Raw genomic sequence first — 21,655 nt, 5'->3', positions numbered from 1 at the left:
TATCTTTTGTTAGAAATTATTATAGAATATTGGCATTTTAAGCAACAAGAATGATGAAAATTGTATCAATTGGCTTCAATTTAAACCAAAAACCATTGTGCTTGCAGGGGGATTTTGTGTGCGCATTCAATCACAATCAGTCACACGTCATGTGAGTTGATTTGGGTTTGTTACTTGGTGATAATCATGAAACCTCTAATGATTTGTCAATTTTCAGCCTGTGTGTTTATGTGGTCAGACAACATATTAATACCAGCGAGAAGAGAAGAAAAGAGCACTGAGACAATAAGTGAGAGAGTTATGCATCAAAGGGGGAAAATAGTACACAATTCTCCTGCCAGGATGGATAATGTATCTTCAATGTTTTTTCTTTCAGGTTTAAGTGAGACAAGAAACTACCGCTTGACTATTTTCTTCCTCACTTTACTTTGTTACTGTATGATATTAGTGGTCAATTCTATTGTCATTGTGACCATCATCATAGATAAATCTCTGCATGAACCGATGTATATTCTGTTGTGCACAGTCTGTATAAACAGCCTTTTTGGGTCATCTGGTTTCTATCCTAAGTTTCTCTGGGATCTGCTGTCTCCAGTTCATGTTATCTCATATTCTGGATGTCTCATTCAGACTGTAGTGTTGTACTCCTTTGCCTGCTGTGATCTCTCTATTCTTGCAGTGATGGCATACGACAGATACTTGGCTATATGTCGACCGTTGGAGTACCACTCCCTCATGTCAAAGCAGAGACTGGTAAAGTTGGTGTGTTTCTCTGTGATTACACCTTTTTCCATCATATCAACAAACATCTTTCTAACTTCTAGATTAAAGTTATGCAGTCATCATATTGCCAGGCTGTTTTGTGTGAATTGGATTATTGTCTCCCTTGCATGTAACCCAGCTGAAACTATTCTTAACAACATTGTGGCATACATGTCGATAATATTTTACGTTCTTCATGGTGTTTTTATATTTTGGTCCTACATGTATCTCATCAAAACATGTGTGAATTCTGCAGAAAAAAGGGCAAAGTTTATGCAGACATGTGTGCCACATTTAACTTCCCTGATCACTTTCATTGTGACTGTACTGCTTGATGTTATGTATGTTCGATACGGTTCAAAGAATTTACCTCAAACTGTCCAAAACTTTATTGCTATAGAGTATCTTATCATACCTCCACTGATGAATCCTTTAATTTATGGTTTTAAATTGAAAAAGATTCAACACAGATTTCTGCATTTTCTTAACATCAAAATCAAATAATGATGCCACAGATATTTGATTTTGCAGACTTGCATGGATGACAGCATTTTTGTAAATGTCTTCTTTCATGCTTTAGGTTGCAGGAAATCAGTTTCACCTACTGTTAAGAAAGATGTCAAAAAACATGTAAGATACTGTACTCTATATGTTCGAAGAGCACATTACATGTATGACTGTGCCTTAAAACTAATTCATTGTTTAAGTCCTATTGTTTCTCAATGGTTGTTCTGGTAGGGAAGAAGACAGCACAAATGTAAGAGAGGCGGAACTTGAATTATGCTTTCTAAAGTTTCGTATCAAGTATGTCTGCTTTCATACACAATAATTGTGTTACTGTATTTATAAAGATTATATTTTAAAATCGTATAAAGCGATGTCTGAAAGTGAAAGCAGAATGATTGAATTTCATTGAATTCAAATATGTGTTTAAATGCATCTTTACTTGCTGTCTTAACTAAAGATATAAAGATCTACATTTCATTTAGTTTTAGGTTTATGTAACTCACTCAGTTCAAAAAATGTTACTTGTCAACACATAGTCAGCACATGATAGATTTTACTGAAGTCAATACACTACTATTGTACTTGATCATTAGAAGGAAGGAAAGATACTGTATAAGGCAGTAATAGCAGCAACCTTATGCTCTTTAACTGTCTGTATATCCTTTTTTAAAACATGGACAAGGGTCTGGAGTTATTTCTCACATGTACGTTATTATTTTTATTTAAACATTTTTTTCGGGCTTTTATGCCTTTATTGAAGAGAGGGAGAGAAAGTGGATAGCGTTGGAAATCGAGGAGATAGACATGCAGGAGATGGGCCACAGGCTGGGGTCGAACCCGGGTCGCCCGCGTGAGGACTGTTGCCTCTATGCATGGTGACGCGTGCTGCCACTGCGCTATCAGCGCCACCACATGTAAAATTTTTTAATAAAAATATATACGCATCTTTAAACTGTAGTGAACTTTTTTGTGAAGTTTCTTAAGAACAACATTTATTTTTTGACAAGATCTTTATTAGGTCTTTAAAAAAACAGAAAAAAGTTAAGTGGGAAATGAGAAATAAAACTTAATAGATCGTGAATTAACATTACTTCTCGACTTCTTGTCTGTGTTCCGAGACTGAGGAACAGCGACCTCTGGTTGCAAATTGGATCTAAAATAAAAAATAGTTCTTTATCATATCCCTCTATTGACCGAATTGCCTACTGAAATTGACATTTAAAAGACAAAGCACATCAACTTATCTTACCCTCTGATTTATTTTAATGATTTTGGTAATCGAAGGACCGATCCGTCTGTTGATCTCACGCTCCATTCTCCCCCCACTCATGAACAAGACCCCGAGCTACTTAAACTCCTCCACCTGGGGCAAGAACTCCCCACCAACCAGGAGAGGGCAAGCAACCTTTTTCTGGTCGAGAACCGTGGCCTCAAGTTTAGAGGTGCTGATCATCATTTCGGCCGCCTCACACTCGGCAACAAAACGCTCCAGTACGCGCTGGAGGTCCAGGTTCAATGGAGCCAACAGAACCACATCATCCACAATAAGCAGAGACAAGATCCTGTGCTCACTGAACAGGACACCCTTCGGCGTCTGGCTGCACCTAGATATTCTGTCCATGAAAGTTATGAACAGAACCGGTGACAAAGGGCAGCTGCACTCCAACGCGCACCGGGAACAGTTCCAACTTACTGCCGGCAATGTGAATCAGGGTCCTGCTTCGGTCATACATGGACTGGACCGTCCTTAGCAAAGGTCCCCGAACCTCATACTCTCAGAGCACCACCCACAGGACGCCATGGGGGACACAGTGGAACGCCTTCTCCAGATCCCCAAAGCACATGGACTGGTTGGGCGAACTATCATGAACCCTCGAGCACCCGATGGAGAGTGTAGAGCTGGTCCAGTGTTCCGCGGCCAGGACAAAAACCGTATTGTTCTTCTTGGATCTGAGGCTCGACTGACAGCCAGATCCTCCTTTCCAGAACCCTGGAATAGACTTTCCAAGGAGGCTGAGGGTATGATTCCCCGGTAGTTGGAACACACCCTCCGATCTCCCTTCTTGCAAAGAGTGACCACCACCCTGGTCTGCCAGTCCAGAGGCACTGTCTCTGACCTTTACACATCGTTACAGAGACATGTCAGACATGACAGCCCCAGCACATCCAGAAACTTAAAATAATCAGGGCGAATCTCATCCACCCCCGGTGCCTTGCCACCGAGAAGCTGGCCAACCACCTTGTTGACTTCGGCTTAGGTGATGGACGAGACCTTCCACCGCCCGACTACATCCCCAGTTGAGATCAGCAACTCCCCACATCCACTGTAAACAGTGTTGGTGAAGCACTGCTTCTCCCTCTTGAGGTGATGAATAGTTTGCCAGAATTTCCTCGAGGCCGAACGATAGTCCTCCTCCATGGCCTTCCCGAACTCCTCCCAGGTCCGAGTTTTTGCTGCCACAACAGCTCGGGCTGCACCACACCTGGCCTGCCGGTACCCGTCAGGTGCTGTAGGAGTCTTATGTGGTAACAACGCCCGATAGGACTCCTTCTTCAGCGTGATAGCCTCCCTTCCTTCCTGTGTTCACCACCGGGTTCGGGGATTACCACCACAACAGGCACCAGAGACCCTGCAACCACAGCTCAGAAAAACCGCTTTGACAATGGAGGTGGAGAACATGGTCCACCCTGACTCAATGTCTTCAGCCTCCCCCAGGATCTGTGAGAAGTTCTCCTGAAGGTGGGAGTTTAAGACCTCACTAACAGAGAGTTCTACCAGACGTTCCCAACAGACTGAAAGATAAAAGTTGTTATTGAAGGATAAAAGTTGCTATTTCATCCTTTTCCTAAATGTTGTTAATAGAAATCTGACTCCTCTAAATAATTACCTCAAATCTCTGCGCATTCTTTTGATGGGATGAGAGGAATGACTGGAGGCGTCTCTTTCAGGTTAACAGAGTTTATTAACCCGATGAATCAAGAATAGAAGTTACAGAGTCTCTGGGTTCAACACTACGCGTCCCTGACAACAGACAGATGCTGGATCAGTTCACGAAGTCTGAGCCCCGACTATCTTTCCCTGAACCCTTTTATACATTAGACAGAGATTATCTAACCAAATAATGCATTCAAGAATGTGCGGTTTCCTTCCTCCGATTGGGGCAACTTCCAAATTATGCGTCTTCGGATGAGTGGTTCCCCTTCTCTCATTGGTGCATCATACTCCCGAATCCTTTCACCATCTGTAGGGGAAGACACATCCTACCTGGCCTGTTTCTTATCACAACCTGACATCTCGTCTAGTAACTAATTCTTTTTAAGGAGATGACAATTTAGGTAATTAAGAATCAAGGCTCACTCAACCTATATAAAAGTGGGTGAGTGATTAACTGTTCAGGGCCTTAAACTAAACCTATGTTTGAATTGGTGAGTGATTCAGTTTAAAAGGGCCACATCAAACACATGTTGAAATGTGCACTCACTTCTGCAAGCCCTCTTCACACAAACGCCTTACTGAAAGGTATGGCAATTTTATTAACACACACAAACCTGGAATAAAACATGATAAAATAACTGGTATAATATAAATGTAAGCGAACATCATTCAAACTGTAAATATCAAACCTTTCCTTTGGATCGGGTGATGAAACTTTATTGCAGTAAACACTTTGATTATAAGCAGAAAAAGGCCTAATATTCTATCAAGACCCTCACTACACGTTTGAGTGACATAAATGTGACATTTTACACCTTTTTATAACATTTATTTTAACACTAATTAAAAAAAAAAAATACTTGAACACAAATCAGTGTAATAATAATCAGAAAACACGATAAGAAGCAGGTTTTTTGATAATGTCTCATCTGTTCAGCACAAAATCTTTTGGCTTCATCTTGGCCGAGATGTTGCAATATCAATCTTCTTAAACACTTAGCATACAGCATGGCCAGAATATGTCATATAGATCGATCTGGTGATCTTATTTTAACATAGCATACCTGCTTCTGTTACATGTTACTACGTACTTGTCTGTTATTTCTTATCTGATTAAGCTTCCTTATTGCTTAAGTTCCTGAGTAAAAGAAAAGAACAACTGGTCACTTTTTGGCCCATGAGGTTTAAAATTGGTCACCTCACATCTGCTTCATCAGGCCTGCTTCCTGATGCTTTCTGACCAAACAAATTACACTCACATTGGCCTTTTGCAGTAAATGTATATGAGATCTTCTGTTTTCCTATTGGCATTTGAGAAAAACATTTATGTCAACACATGAACTGAGACTTAACTCAAACTTTTCAGCCTCAACTTTTAAGACTGTGTACACATCGAAGAGACACAGCAGGAACATGATGCAGAAAAAATTGTTAATTATCTTTAGTTAGAAATGATTATAGAATATTGCCAATCAACAAGAATGATGAAAATTGTATGATTTGGCTTCAATTTAAAACAAAAACCATTGTGCTTGCAGGGGGAGTTTGTGTGTGCATTCAATCACAATCATTCACACGTCATGTGATTTGGTTTGTTGACAGTTTGTTACTTGGTGATAATCATGAAACCTCTAATGATTTGTCAAATTCCAGCCTGTGTGTTTATGTGGCCAGACAACATATTAATACCAGTGAGAAGAGATGAAAAGAGGAGAGAGCACTGAGACAATAAGGGACAGAGTTTTGCCTCAAAGTGAAGAAAATAGTACATAACTCTCCTGCCAGGATGGATAATGTATCTTCAATGTTTTTTCTTTCAGGTTTAAGTGAGACAAGGAACTACCACTTGACTATTTTCTTCCTCACTTTACTTTGTTACTGTATGATATTGGTTGTCAATTCTGTTGTCATTGTGACCATCATCACAGATAAATCTCTGCATGAACCGATGTATATTCTGTTGTGCACATTCTGTCTAAACAGCCTTTATGGGTCATTTGGTTTCTATCCTAAGTTTCTCTGGGATCTGCTGTCTCCAGTTCATGTTATCTCATATTCTGGATGTGTCATTCAGACTGTAGTGTTGTACTCCTTTGCCTGCTGTGATCTCTCTATTCTTGCAGTGATGGCATACGACAGATACTTGGCTATATGTCGACCGTTGGAGTACCACTCCCTCATGTCAAAGCAGAGACTGGTAAAGTTGGTATGTTTTTCTGTGATTACACCTTTTTGCTTTATGTCCGCGAACATCTCTTTAGCTTTTAGATTAAAGTTATGCAGTTATCATATTGCCAGGCTGTTTTGTGTGAATTGGATTATTGTCTCCCTTGCATGTTACCCAGCTGAAACTATTCTTAACAGCATTATGACATACATAACGATAATATTTTACTTTCTTCATGGTGTTTTTATATTTTGGTCCTACATGTATCTCATCAAAACATGTGTGAATTCTGCAGAAAACAGGGCAAAGTTCATGCAGACATGTGTGCCACATTTAACCTCCCTGATCACTTTCATTTTGACTGTACTGCTAGATATGATGTACATTCGATACGGGTCAAAAGATTTACCTCAAACTGTCCAAAACTTTATTGCTATAGAGTATCTTATCATACCTCCACTTGTGAATCCTTTAATTTATGGCTTTAAACTGAAAAAGATTCAACACAGATTTCTGCATTTTCTTAACATTAAAATCAAATAATGATGCCACAGATATTTGATTTGGCAGACTTGAATGGATGACAGTTTTGTTGTAAATGTCTTTTTTCATGCTTTAGGTTGCAGGAAATCATTTTTACCTATTGCTCAGAAAAACCTCAAACAAATGTTTAAGATATATGAAAGAACAGCACATTACATGTATTATTGTGGTTTAAATCAAATTCATAGTTAAATCATGCCGTTGTTTTCAGTGGTTGTTATTGAAGGGAAAAAGCACAAATGCAGTCTGAACTTGAGTTCTGCTTTTTAAAGTTTCTTATCATTGTGTAGCTGTATTTATAAAGACTGTGTATTTTAAAATCCTATAAAAAGATGTCAGAAAATGAAAGCAGAATGCTTGAATTTCTTTAAGTTCAAATGTTTGTTTGATGCATCCTGACTTGCTGTCTTTACTTAAGACATAAAGATCAGTTTAAGTAACTCAATCAATTTAAAAAATGTTACTTGTCTCTTTATCTGTACATATTATGGATTTCGCTAAAGTCAATACACTACTACTGTACTTGATCATTAGAACAAGGGAAAGATACTGTACATGGCAGTCATAGCATATAGCAACCCTATGCTCTTTCACTTTCTGTATCCTTTTTTAAAAACATGGTCATGGGTCTGTAGATCATTTGACAAACATACATTTATACAACTTCTCACGTGTACATTGTTTAATCAAAAAATATAAACATGTCTTTAAACTGTAGTGAACTTTTCTGTGAAGTTTCTTAAGAACAACATTTTCTTTTTCACAATATCTTTGTTAGGTCTTTCAAACAAAAAGAAAAAAGTTTAATGGGTTTCTGTCTCTCTTCAGTAAGAGAGACAAAATAATAATAGTCCTGCTATAGTCAAACCTGTTGGTACATGTAAGCCTCTGAAATGATAAATAAAACTTAATAGATCGTGAACTAGCATTACTTCTTGACTTCTTGTATGTGTTCAGAGACTGATGAACAGCGCCCTCTGCTTGCAAATTGGATCTAAAATAAAATGAGTTCTATTGACCTAATTGCCATACTGAAATTGACATTTAACAGACAAAGCACATCAGCTTATCTTGCGCTCTGATTTATTTTAATAATTTTCGTAATCCAAGCAGATCTTTTGACCACACCGCATACAGGGCTCTCAAATTTTGAACTGAGTTCAGACTGAGATTTTGGCTGCAGCGGTAGGGATTGAGTTCGGTTGAGCACCAAGCAACATTTATTTCGTCATGCGTCCCAGGACATCTCCACACATTCAGAATATACGTTTTAGGTTTCGGACACCGGCGTTGAGCTCTGGCATCCTCCAGTAGCGATTCTAGAGTCTATCGGGCCCAAGGCATAAATAAATTGGGGGAAAATCTATGGGGTTTGTGAGTATCTCCAATCCTGCTGGGCACCTCTAACCCTGGGTAACTCCAGAGAAGGAGAGAGCCCAGCCCCTGTCCAGAAGTTTGGTTCCAGGACCGGTCCTGTGTGTTTAGTTGTCTGACAGGGTTCTCTTTTCAAACATCAAAAAAGATTGAAAAAACAAACAGGCGTAGTCAAAGACTGTGATTGGTGGATTTATTTTTGACCGCATTTTTAAATGCACATTTACAAAAAAAACCCAGAAAAAATATTATTGACAAATTTCCAAGGCAGATTTGCAAAAAGGTACTGATGTTACGAGATATGGCAAGGCTTTGAAGCGTGTGTTGAGTATTGGAGGGGACGTTTTTGCGAGGCACGTATCGTATTTTAATCGTATTTTAATGTTTGACAGCAATATAAACCTCTCATGCTCCATTCAAAATGTGAGTTATTGAGAAGGAGTTGCCGTCAATTGAGCATTTGCTTATGATACAAGAGTAGGGATACAAGAATTTGCATAGTGTTTAGTTTGAAGAGTTTAGAGAGCGAGAGATCGTTTGAAGATTTAGGAGAGTGGAGAGAAATCTAGGGAAAAGGATGGAGCCAACTAGGAAGAAGAGAGCTTCCCCTGTGTGGGAACTGTTATGATTTGGGTTGTTTTAGTGTTGTCCACTTGTGTTGTTAGTTTCCTTGCATTTGGGTCTTATTCTGGTTCGTAACAGGAACATTTCGATTTGATTTCTCCTAATAAGGTAAGATAAATATAACATAATTTCAGAGGCATTATGTTTGCTTTTGAAGAACTACATTTTTCATTCAATGTTTGTTATTTTATTCAAAGGTGAGGTGTTTATTGTGTTCCAAGGAGTTTGGCAAGGCAACTCTATTGATAGTACTAATCTTTCTGTATTCGTTCAGTTTGGGTACACTCTGTAGTCTGCTGATATCAAGATCACTTCTTCAATCTATTCTGAGTAGCTATGACCATACTTGAAGAAACATATATCATATGTAATTTACCGGTCGATCTTCGTTCCTACCCTCACCTATGGTCATGAGCTTTGGGTCATGACCGAAAGAATGAGATCTCGGATACAAGCGGCCGAAATGGGCTTCCTCCGTAGGGTGGCTGGGCGCACCCTTAGAGATAGGGTGAGGAGCTCGGTCACCAGGGAGGAGCTCGGAGTAGAGCCGTTACTCCTCCACATCGAGAGGAGTCAGTTGAGGTGGTTCGGGCATCTGGTCCGGATGCCCCCTGGACGCCTCCCTAGGGAGGTGTTCCGGGCATGTCCCTCCGGGAGGAGGCCTCGGGGTAGACCCAGGACACGCTGGAGAGACTATGTCTCTCGGCTGGCTTGGGAACGCCTTGGGGTCCCACCGGAAGAGCTGGAGGAGGTGTCTGGGGTGAGGGAAGTCTGGGTGTCTCTGCTTAGACTGCTGCCCCCGCGACCCGACCCCGGATAAGCGGTAGAAAATGGATGGATGGATGGATGTCTCTGAAGCAAAATGTACTGAATCGATCAGCAGTGTAATGAGGGATTGTTCTACATAGATGCTTGACATTCTTCTACACACCATGTATAGAGGAATCTAAAGCTAGAAGGAATTTGTGACGCATGCTGTGAACGGTATTTAACGGATGCACAGAGATCATTAAACTTGTCTGTCTTACAACCTGCATTAAGTCTCAGTATGTATGTCAGATCCCCTGGGTTATGCCATCTTCTATCATCCAGTCTGTTTTATAGATTCATACATCTATTTTATATTTATTCATATAGCGCTGCTCAGACACAAGGTAATTCATAGTGCTTTACTGACAAAAAACATTAAGACAGAGCGTAAGGAAAGAATACAACAGAAATTTACAGTGCAGTGTCGATCGGGCGGCAGTCGACAGCGGGGGCCTCGGCGACCCGATCCCCGGACGCAGCTTCTGGCGTTTGGGACGTGGAACGTCACCTCAGTGGGGGGGAAGGAGCCTGAGCTTGTGCAGGAGGTTGAGAGGTACCGGCTAGATATAGTCGGGCTCACCTCCACGCACTGCTTGGGCTCTGGAACCCAGCTCCTTGAGAGGGGCTCGTAGCCCCACAGCTCAGCCGCCAGGTGTTGGAGTTCACCCCGGTGAACGAGAGGGTCGTGTCCCTACGCCTTCGGGTAGGGGACAGGTCTCTAACAGTCGTTTCGGCCCATGGCCCGAACGGCAGTGCAGAGTACCCGGCCTTCTTGGAGTCCCTGGGAGGGGTGCTGGACAGTGCTCCGACTGAGGACTCCATTGTTCTACTGGGGGACTTCAATGCTCATGTGGGCAACGACAGTGAGATCTGGAGTGGGGTGATTGGGAGGAACGGCCTCCCTGATCTGAACCAGAGTGGTGTTCTGTTATTGGACTTCTGTGCTAGTCACAGTCTGTCCATAACAAACACCATGTTCGAGCACAGGGATGTCCATAAGTGCACGTGGCACCAGGACTCCCTAGGCCGGAGGTCGATGATAGACTTTGTGGTCGTGTCATCTGACCTCCGGCCGTGTGTCTCGGACACTCGGGTGAAGAGAGGGGCTGAGCTGTCAACTGATCACCACCTGGTGGTGAGTTGGATGCGCTGGCAGGGGAGGAAGCCAGTCAGACTCGGCAGGCCCAAACGTGTAGTGAGGGTCTGCTGGGAACGTCTGGCTGAACCCTCTGTTAGCGAGGTCTTCAACTCCCACCTCCGGACGAGCTTTTCACAGATCCCGAGGGAGGCTGGGGGCATTGAGTCCGAGTGGACCATGTTCTGAACCTCCATTGTCATAGCAGCTGCTCTGAGCTGTGGTCGCAGGGTCTCTGGTGCCTGTCGTGGCGGCAATCCCCGAACCCGATGGTGGACACCGGAAGTAAGGGAGGCTATCGGGCGTTGCTAGCGCATAGGACTCCTGAGGCAGCTGACGGGTACCGGCAGGCCAGGCGTTCCGCAGCCCGGGCGGCCGTGGAGGCAAAAACTAGGGTCTGGGAGGAGTTCAGGGAGGCCATGGAGGAGGACTTTCGGTCGGCCTCGAGGAAATTCTGGCAATCCGTCCGTCACCTCAGGAGGGGGAAGCAGTGCTTCACCAACACTGTTTACAGTGGAGGTGGGGAGCTGCTGACCTCAACTGGGGTTGTAGTCGGATGGTGGAAGGAATACTTCGAGGATCTCCTCAATCCTACCTTCACGTCTTCCACTGAGGAAGCAGAGGCTGAGTGCTCAGAGGTGGATTCGTCCATCACCCAAGCCGAAGTCACCGAGGTAGTTGGTAAGCTCCTTGGTGGCAAGGCACCAGGGGTGGATGAGATTCGCAATGAGTATCTGAAGTCTCTGGATGTGCAGGGGCTGTCATGGTTGACACGCCTCTGTAACATCGCGTGGAGGTCGGGGACAGTGCCTCTGGACTGGCAGACCGGGGTGGTGGTCCCTCTTTTCAAGAAGGGGGACCGGAGGGTGTGTTCCAACTACCGGGGAATCACACTCCTCAGCCTCCCTGGGAAAGTCTATTCCAGGGTACTGGAGAGGAGGCTCCGGCTGTTAGTCGAACCTCGGATTCAAGAGGAACAATGCGGTTTTCGTCTTGGCCGTGGAACACTGGACCAGCTCTACACTCTCCAGCGGGTGCTCGAGGGTTCATGGGAGTTTGCCCAACCAGTCCACATGTGCTTTGTGGATTTGGAGAAGGCATTCGACCGTGTCCCTCGCAGCGCCCTCTGGGGGGTGCTCCGTGAGTATGGGGTTCCCGGCCCTTTGCTAAGGGCGGTCCGGTCCTTGTACGACCGGAGCAGGAGTATGGTTCGCATTGCCGGTATTAAGTCGGACCTGTTCCTGGTGCGCGTTGGCCTCCGGCAGGGCTGCCCTTTGTCACCGGTTCTGTTCATAACTTTCATGGACAGAATTTCTAGGCGCAGTCAGGGGCCGGAGGGGGTCCGGTTCGGGGACCGCAGGATCTCGTCTCTGCTTTTTTGCGGATGATGTGGTCTTGTTGGCTCCATCGAACCCGGACCTTCAGTGCGCACTGGGGCGGTTCGCTACCGAGTGTGAGGCGGCTGGGATGAGGATCAGCACCTCTAAATCTGAGGCCATGGTTCTCGACCGGAAAAAGGTGGTTTGCCCCCTTCGGGTTGGTGGGGAGTCCTTGACCCAGGTGGAGGAGTTTAAGTATCTCGGGGTCTTGTTCACGAGTGGGGGGAAGATGGAGCGTGAGATCGACAGACGGATCGGTGCGGCATCTACAGTCATGCGGTCGCTGTATCGGTCCGTCGTGGTGAAGAAGGAGCTAAGCCGAAAGGCGAAGCTCTCGCTTTACCGGTCGATCTTCGTCCCTGCCATCACCTATGGTCATGAGCTTTGGGTCATGACCGAAAGAACGAGATCTCGGTTACAAGCGGCCGAAATGGGCTTCCTCCGTAGGGTGGCTGGGCGCACCCTTAGGGATAGGGTGAGGAGCTCGGTCACCAGGGAGGAGCTCGGAGTAGAGCCGTTACTCCTCCACATCGAGAGGAGTCAGTTGAGGTGGTTCGGGCATCTGGTCCGGATGCCCCCTGGACGCCTCCCTAGGGAGGTGTTCCGGGCATGTCCCTCCGGGATGAGGCCTCGGGGTAGACCCAGGACACGCTGGAGAGACTATGTCTTGGGAACGCCTCGGGGTCCCACCGGAAGAGCTGGAGGAGGTGTCTGGGGTGAGGGAAGTCTGGGTGTCTCTGCTTAGACTGCTGCCCCCGCGACCCGGCCCCGGATAAGCGGTAGAAAATGGATGGATGGATGGATGGATGGATAAAACCTGAGTGAATAATAAAGTTTTAAGGCCTGATTTAAAGGAGCTGAGTGTGGCAGCAGTCCTCAGGTGTTCAGGGAGTTTGTTCCACAGGTGAGGAGCGTAGTAACTAAAAGCTGCTTCGCCTTGTTTGCCTCTGACTTCCTGAAGACCTGAGTGGTCTGGATGTTTTACATTCCACAAGTAGATCTGACATGTATTTAGGGCCAAGACCATTCAATGCTTTATAGACCAGTAGTAAGACTTTGAAGTTGATCCTCTGACACACAGGTAGCCAGTGCAGTGATTGAAGCACAGGTATTATATGCTCCACCCTCTTTGTGTTGGTGAGGACTCTGGCTGCTGCGTTTTGGATGGGCTGCAGCAGTCAGACAGATTTTTTACTCAGGCCTGTAAACACACCATTACAATAATCCAGCCTGCTGAAAATAAAAGGATGAACATGTTTCTCTGAATCCTGTTTGGTCAGAAAACCTTTGATTCTTGCAATATATTTCAGATGGTAGTAAGATGATTTTGTTACCATCTTAATGTGGTTGTTGAATCTCAGGTCTGAGTCCATAATCACACCAAGATTTCTGGCTTGATTTGTTGTTCTTAAGGACATAGAGTCAAGATGAGCGCTGACCTCTGACCTCTGACCTTTCCTCTTTGGGGCCAAAAACAATCACCACTTGATGCACTTGCTCAGTGAGTATAAGGGACTATGGTCATTCGTTGTCACTGATATATAGAGTTGTGTGTCATTTGCATAATTATGATAGGAAATGTTGTAATATTCCATGATCTGAACAAGAGGGAGCATGTAGAGGTTGAATAAAAGCAGCCCAAGGATGGAACCTTGAGGAACTCCACAGGTGATCTTCATACACTCAGATTCATAATTACCAACAGACAGAGTGTAGTCCCTGTCCGGCAAGTAAGATTTAAACCAATTTAAGGCAGTTCCAGAAACTCCAAGCCAGTATTCAAGTCTGTCCAGCAGTATCAAATGCAGCACAAAGATCCAGTAACACTAAGACTGAGACTTTAGATGCATCACTGTTCACATAGATATCATTTAGCACTTTGATAAGACCAGTCTCAGTGCTGCGCTTTGACCTGAATCCAGACTGGAAAACACTGAAATACTTGTTTTGTACCATAAAAGTGTTCAGTTGCACAAAAACTGCTTTTTCGATTATCTTACCTAAGAAAGGCAGGTTTAATATGGGTCTGTAGTTATTAATTGGTAAAGCATCCAGATTACTCTTTTTTAGGAGAGGTTTGATCACTTTTGTCTTTAGCGACTGATAGTACGTATTTTCGTGGATTCATTCATCTTGATACATTTGTGGATATATCTTTTAATTGTGTCAACCATGTGAGAGTAATTTTTTTAGGTTTGTGAAGATGTACTACATAGGTGTGTAAGAGATCACATTACAGTAGCAGCAGAGTTATATTTGGTTTGGAGCGAACTGTCTTCTTTGTTCTAGCCTTATAGAGAAGTACACAAATAGCCAAGTGTCTGTTGTTGTCTGAGAGATGTAGCTTAACATAGATGTTTGACATTTGAGTCAAGGAGATGAGTTCTTCATACCTTGCCTTATACAGAGTTAAGTATTTGTGGGCTGTCTTTCTATCAGAATAAAAGGGACACTGTGAAGAAGAATACTTTGCCAGTGATCGTGAGATCCTGGTCAGTGTGTGGCCAGTGACTACAGAGTCCTGGTCCACCACCAGCCTGGTTCAGCAGCATGTCAACCATTGTAAGAATGTGAGCCCCATGCCAGTAACTGCAAGGTTCTGGTCATGAAGCATGTCTGAGATATCGTCTGTGATGTTATTATGTTATTTGACCAGATACAGAAACCCCCACCTTACAGTGGCATCACGAACTGATTCTACTTAGAGCGACTTAGGAAAAGTGTCTGTCTGAAGAGAGCTATTAACTAGCTACAATACATCTGGTGCAACACAGTTAAAACATTTCTTAAAAAGCTTGTGGGCAGAATGTCAAGACTGCATGTAGTGGACCTGAGGTGTTGAAAAAGTGCAGGAAGAATAGGTGAATCCTCTCAAGCAGTGGCTCCTGGTGGAGGACATGAGGCCTCCTCTTTTTCATTCTGGCACCCCTCATGGCCAGAACACAGGCGGGGGGAGAGTCGATTCTCCTTCTTGTTTTGGTGTTTGCTCCTTTTGTTTGAGTTCATCTTGTCTCTTGTCCTTGGAAGTGGGAACAGTGTGACGCAAGAAGAAAGAGAGATTGGAGGTGAAAAGCCTTACTCCTGACTTGTTTAGGGAAATGCCATCCCCTTTGAAAAAATTCTTCGGCCCCAGAAAAAGTTAAAATTGTCAATAAATTGGACCGAGCGGACCTCACATTCAGTTGAAAGCCATCTGTTGATTGCCAACAGTCTGCTGAATCTCTCTCTTCCTCCTCTGACTGTTGGTAAAGGCCCACTGAAAAAGACTTCAACCTTCAGAGAGCTCACTGCATTTAGCAGATTACCTAAGTCTCGTTTGAGCGCTTCAGATTGTCTTTTCCCAATATCATTTGCCCCTGTGTGCAGTACAAGGCATTTCAAATTGGGACTTTCTTCAAAAAGGCTGAGGATTCTGTCGGTCATATTGGAGACTTTATCATCAGGGAAGCACAACACTCTTGTTTTCCTGCTGTACATGCTTACCACATCTTTGATAGCAGAATCACCAACAACCAGAGTCTCAGCATCATTCAGTAGCTTTCCTTGGAGCTTTCTAACTTTTGACTTCTTGACGAATCTTACCTTTCTCTGTGGGTTCAGGGGGTTGTCCAGGTGTCCAGATGGAAATTCTGGGTCCTGCAATAGAGGACCAAATTGATTTTATAACTCCACAGCCGCTGGTATTGGAGCCTTGTTGCTAATCTTCCCTTTAGCCTTTATCCACGGCTGTGTCTTTCTCTGCACCGGTGTTGAGGAGGCATATACCGCAGGCCAGCCTGTAGCATCACAGATCTCTGGGCGCTGGGTTCTACCAGCTGGATGTCTCCATGTGGGAGCTGGTGTACTCTTTGGTTTTGCCCTGAGAGCATTCCAGGGAGAATTGATAGTGGCAGATTTGTTACCCTTTGCACAGCCCCTCTGTTTGGTGGGAGCTGTATCAGAGCTCATTAGCTGAGCGTTAGCATTCTCCAGTCTGTTGTTTTGAATCAACGGAAGGGTGCTGTCATTTCTGCAGGGTCCATTCACTTCTGGGTTTATTTTTAAACGTAGAACTTTATTCTCCAAAACTGCAACCTGCTGAAGCAGTTTCTGGAGGTCATCTGTGGAGAAAGGAGGCATCTTGGTACTGGTTGGCTTTTGCTGACAACAGGCATCTGATTTGTCTGCAAAGAAAAATGTCTCCACCAACAGAGGTATTCCAGGAATAAATGGCTTTCTTGGTAAACATCAAAATGTTTACTAGCATAGAAGTGTGGGAGAAAAAAATCCAAAAGAGCTAGATGAAGCCCTGGTCTCAATGATGGGGAAGGATACACAGCCCTTCAGTATTGTGGATCATGTTGGGTTCAGAACATTTGTGTCCAAACTGGATCCCAATTATGTTATCCCTGCAATGCAGATATGTATGGATGCATGCATGAAAAGAATGAGTATTTTATTTTATGTCTCACAATTCAGCACTCTATATTTTTGCTTTTAGACTCTGAAGGCCATGGTGGAGGCCAAGTTTGAGTCAGCCTACCTGGCTGTAAGATGCCATTTTGTGGGGGAGAAAAGTGCTGTTGGGAGTGCAGGTATTCCCCCAATCACACACTGATATAGCTTGTGCGAAAGCCTCGCTAAAGGAGGAATGGGGAATCACTAATAAGGTGACATGTTTGGTCACAGATGGTGCTCCTAATATGGTTTCCTGTGTGAGAGCTGAAGCTTCGGCACCATACTGGCATCACACACACTGAATTTGATTGTAAAGAAGGCACTTGACCAGCACCCTGTGTTCTCTGGCATTTGGGCCAGAGCAAGGAAGTTGATTGGCTAATTTAGAAGCAGTACCACTGCAAAGGTATGCTCTTTCCCTTTATTCCAATTTATAATAACGCTAATAGTTTCTCTGTGTTCCTACTGCAGTGATTTTATGGCCTACTCGTCTGTATTTTTAAAGGAGAAGCTTGCTCAAGTGCAGATTCATCTGGTGATGAAAAACATGAAGCTCATGCAAGAAGTGGAGACCAGGTGGAACAGCACTTATTTGATGCTGCAACGTTTGGTTGATCTGAGGGAGCCAGTAGGAGCAGCTTTTGCAGGGTTACAAAAATGACATCCTGATCTTGTCATCAGAGGAGTTCAGCATTGTTGCAGGTTGATTTTCTTTGCTGTCTCCATTTTATGATGCCACTGTAGAGCTGTCGGCAGAGGAAATCATGTCTGCCTCTAAAGTTATCCCACTCATGAAAATGCTGGAGCAATCTCTTCAGGAGGAGGTCACAAAGCCGGCACCTGCAGTTGCATTGAAAATGGGAGACCAGCTCATCAGTCAACTATGTGAGAGGCTTTACACTTGGCAGTCAATGAGCATCATGCCCCTGAGCCGCTTCGTCACATCCCAACTACTGTATGTCAAGTTGGTAACACACCATCTCCCGCATTAGCTCTGGCTCCTTCTATGCCAGTGAAGTGACGTTGTTAGAAAAATGATGCAGAGGCTTTTTAGGCCTGGTTGAATTACTTAAGCCCCGTTTCCACCAAGGATGCTGGTATGGATCAGTACAGTTTGGTTTGGTTCGGTAAAGCTTGATCCTGTTTGCATTTCCACAGACAAAGCTGGCGTGTAAGCTTTATGTCGATAGCCGGTCAGCTATATAATAGCGTCACATCATAGCAGCTAATAGCTATCAGCTATCCCGCAAATAAATTCAACTAAGGAGAAAAACATGATACAGTAAGAAAAAACAACAATGATGGAAGACATCCAGCAATTCATACAGCCGAATAAAAACATCTTCTGGGTATTTATTTAAACACAGTGTGGTTGTGTTTGCCACTGTCGCATGGAAAGTGAAAGTGATTCTTTCAACTAATCAACGGACTGCAGTTTCAGTTCCTCCTTTTAGGGTCACATAGATTTGGCACCCCAAAAGAAGGGTACCAAAAATTAGGACGGTCCGGGTTGGTAATTTGGGGATCTTTAGATGGAAATGCCCCAAAATGCGTTCCATACCGAGACGACCCGAACTGAACCATTTGGTGAAAACTGGGCTTTATATCTGAACCAGTTCACCTGTATGCTTACATTGCTGTAACACCGATTGGTTTGCTGTTGTCCTGGCAGAATGAAAGGCGTCCAGATAAACCATGTGAGCGTTCCTTTAAACTGCCTGTCCTCTCGCATCAAAATAAAAACTATTTTAGACCAGAATTAAAACACAGTAGGACATACTGGCTGCTGCCTTACTGACAGAAAAGACGGCAAAGAAAACATTGTTGGGGTCTTAATATGATTATGTAGTAAGGACATTTTATAATATATATTTGTAGATTTGCACTTTCAATGGCCATATTTCAGTATAATAGACCTTCATGATTCTGCTCTAAAAGTCACTTCTGCTAACCAAAACATGAATTGTACAGTATTAAGTTCAATGACTCATGTATTATTAGTATTCTTTACATTTTCACTCACCTGTGCTCTACTCTGCTGCACATAATGCTGCAATTTTCACACCTGTCAGCAAAAATATGGCAACAGACCTGCTAAACATGATAGTTTACACCTTTTTATAACATCAAATCACTAATTTAAAAAAAAGAACTTGAACACAAATCAGTGTAATAATAATCAGCAAACACGAAAAACAGGTTTTATTAAATCTCTTTTTTTAACATGGCATACCTGCTTCTGTCTGTCATTTCTTATCTTATGCAGCTTCCTTATTGCTTAAGTGCCTGAGTAAAAGAAAAGAACAACTGGTCACTTTCTGGTTCATGAGGTTTAAAATTGGTCACCTCACATCTGCTCCATTAGGCCTGCATCCTGATGCTTGCTTACCTAACATCTTACACTTGCATTGGCCTTTTGCAGTAAATGTATATTGGATCTTCTGTTTTCCTATTGGCATTTGAAAACAACATTTATGTCAACACATGTATTGACACTTAACTCATACTTCTCAGCTTCAGCTTTTAAGACTGTGTGTACACATGGAAAGAGAGAAAACAGGAACACTGGACAGAAAAAAAAGTTAATTGTCTTTGCTTAGAAATTATTATAGAATATTGCCATTATGCACATTAAGCAAAAAGAAGGATGAAATTGCATGAATAGCTTGAATTTAAACCAAAAACCATTGTGCTTGCAGGTGGATTTTTTTGTGTGCGTTCAATGATGATCATTTAATCATGTGAGTTGTATTGTTTATAGTTTGTTACTAGGTGATAATCATGAAACCTCTAATGATTTGTCCCTTTCCAGCCTGTGTGTTTATATGGTCAGACAACATATTAATACCAGCGAGAAGAGATGAAAAGAGGAGAGAGCACTGAGACAATAAGGGACAGAGTTTTGCCTCAAAGTGAAGAAAATAGTACATAATTCTCCTGCCAGGATGGATAATGTATCTTCAATGTTTTATCTCTCAGGATTGAGTGAGACAAGTAACTACCGCTTGACTATTTTCTTTCTCACTTTACTTTGTTACTGTATGATATTAGTGGTCAATTCTATTGTCATTGTGACCATCATCATAGATAAAACTCTGCATGAACCGATGTATATTCTGTTGTGCACAGTCTGTATAAACAGCCTTTATGGGTCATCTGGTTTCTATCCTAAGTTTCTCTGGGATCTGCTGTCTCCAGTTCATGTTATCTCATATTCTGGATGTCTCATTCAGGCTTTAGTGATGTACTCCTTTGCCTGCTGTGATCTCTCCATTCTTGCAGTGATGGCATACGACAGATACTTGGCTATATGTCGACCGTTGGAGTACCACTCCCTGATGTCAAAGCAGAGACTGGTAAAGTTGGTGTGTTTCTCTGTGATTACACCTTTTTGCTTCATGTCAACAAACATCTTTCTAACTTCTAGATTAAAGTTATGCAGTCATCATATTGCCAGGCTGTTTTGTGTGAATTGGATTATTGTCTCCCTTGCATGTTACCCAGCTGAAACTATTCTTAACAACATAGTGGGTTACATAACGATTATATTTTACGTTCTTCATGGTGTTTTTATATTTTGGTCCTACATGTATCTCATCAAAACATGTGTGAATTCTGCAGAAAACAGGGCAAAGTTCATGCAGACTTGTGTGCCACATTTAACCTCCCTGATCACTTTCCTTGTGGTGATACTTTTTGATATTATGTACATTCGATACGGGTCAAAGAATTTACCTCAAACTGTCCATAATTATATCTCTATAGAGTTTCTGATCATACCTCCTCTGATGAATCCTTTAATTTATGGTTTTAAACTGAAAAAGATTAAACACAGAGTTCTGCGTTTGCTTAACATTAATATCAAATAATGACGCCACAGATATTTGATTTTGCAGACTTGCATGGATGAAATCAGTTTTACCTTCAGAACGACGTCAAACAAACGTGTTAGATATTATTTAAGAAGGGCACATTACAAGTATTATTGTGGCTTAAATCAAATGGTTGTCATGGTCATGGTCATGGTTGATATTGAAGGGAAGAAGAAAAAGCACAAATGCGGCAGAGGCTGAACTCAAGTTCTAATTTTTAAAAGTTGTTATCAAGTATATCTGATTTCATACACTGTCATTGTGTGGCTGTATATATAAAGAATATATGATTTATCATCCTATAAGAATATGTCAGAAAATGAAAGCAGAATGCTTGAATTTCATTAAATTCAAATGTGTTTGAAAGCATATTGACTTTCTGTCTTTACTAAAAATGTAAAAATCTACACTTCATTTTTCACAGTTTCAGGTTCATGTATCTCACTGAATTTCAAACATGTTTCTTGTCAGGATATATGTACATGATATACATTTTTAAAAGTCAATACACTACTACTGTACTTGATCATTAGAACGAGGGAAAGATACTGTATAAGGCAGTAATAGCAGCAACCTTATGCTCTTTAACTTTCGGTATATCCTTTTTGAAAACATGGTCTGTAGATCATTTCACAAACAAATACATAACATCTCACATGTATACATTTTTTAGATTAAAGTTATGCAGTTATCATATTGCCAGGCTGTGTGAATTGGATTATTGTCTCCCTTGCATGTTACCCAGCTGAAACTATTCTTAACAACATTATGACTTACATAACGATTATATTTTACGTTCTTCATGGTGTTTTTATATTTTGGTCCTACATGTATCTCATCAAAACATGTGTGAATTCTGCAGAAAAAAGGGCAAAGTTCATGCAGACATGTGTGCCACATTTAACCTCCCTGATCACTTTCTTTGTGATTGCACTACTTGATATTATGTACAGTCGATACGGTTCAAAGGATTTACCTCAAACTGTCAAAAACTTAATTTTTGAAAGCTTGAATTTCCCTCGGGATCAATAAAGTATCTACGGTATCTATCTGTCTATCTATCTATCTATCTATCTAATTTATGGTTTTAAACTGAAAAAGATTCAACAC

At 42.5% G+C, this 21,655-nt stretch overlaps 3 protein-coding genes across 3 annotated transcripts; all 3 read left to right on the top strand.

Moving 5' to 3' along the window:
• Positions 1 to 285: 285 nt before the first annotated feature.
• Positions 286 to 1,266, top strand: LOC306832963 (olfactory receptor 52D1-like; the record flags this gene model as incomplete). Its single annotated transcript, XM_079357986.1, has 1 exon — positions 286 to 1,266. The coding sequence occupies exon 1, from the start codon at positions 301 to 303 to the stop codon at positions 1,264 to 1,266; it is 966 nt and encodes a 321-aa protein (XP_079214112.1). The 5' UTR covers positions 286 to 300.
• Positions 1,267 to 5,990: 4,724 nt separating this feature from the next.
• LOC306832962 (olfactory receptor 5AR1-like) lies at positions 5,991 to 6,914 on the top strand (the record flags this gene model as incomplete). The annotated part of the gene is made up of 1 exon (XM_079357985.1): positions 5,991 to 6,914. One exon carries the CDS (start codon positions 5,991 to 5,993, stop codon positions 6,912 to 6,914), a length of 924 nt encoding a protein of 307 aa, XP_079214111.1.
• Positions 6,915 to 19,618: 12,704 nt separating this feature from the next.
• Positions 19,619 to 20,542, top strand: LOC306832960 (olfactory receptor 52D1-like; the record flags this gene model as incomplete). Its single annotated transcript, XM_079357982.1, has 1 exon — positions 19,619 to 20,542. One exon carries the CDS (start codon positions 19,619 to 19,621, stop codon positions 20,540 to 20,542), a length of 924 nt encoding a protein of 307 aa, XP_079214108.1.
• Between the last annotated feature and the right edge of the window lie 1,113 nt (positions 20,543 to 21,655).

Source organism: Symphodus melops (genome assembly GCF_947650265.1).
Source record: "Symphodus melops genome assembly, chromosome: 12".
NCBI classification, from domain to species: Eukaryota; Metazoa; Chordata; class Actinopteri; order Labriformes; family Labridae; genus Symphodus; species Symphodus melops.
Note: the sequence above shows the minus strand (reverse complement) of the source record. Positions and strands in the feature narration are given on the sequence as shown.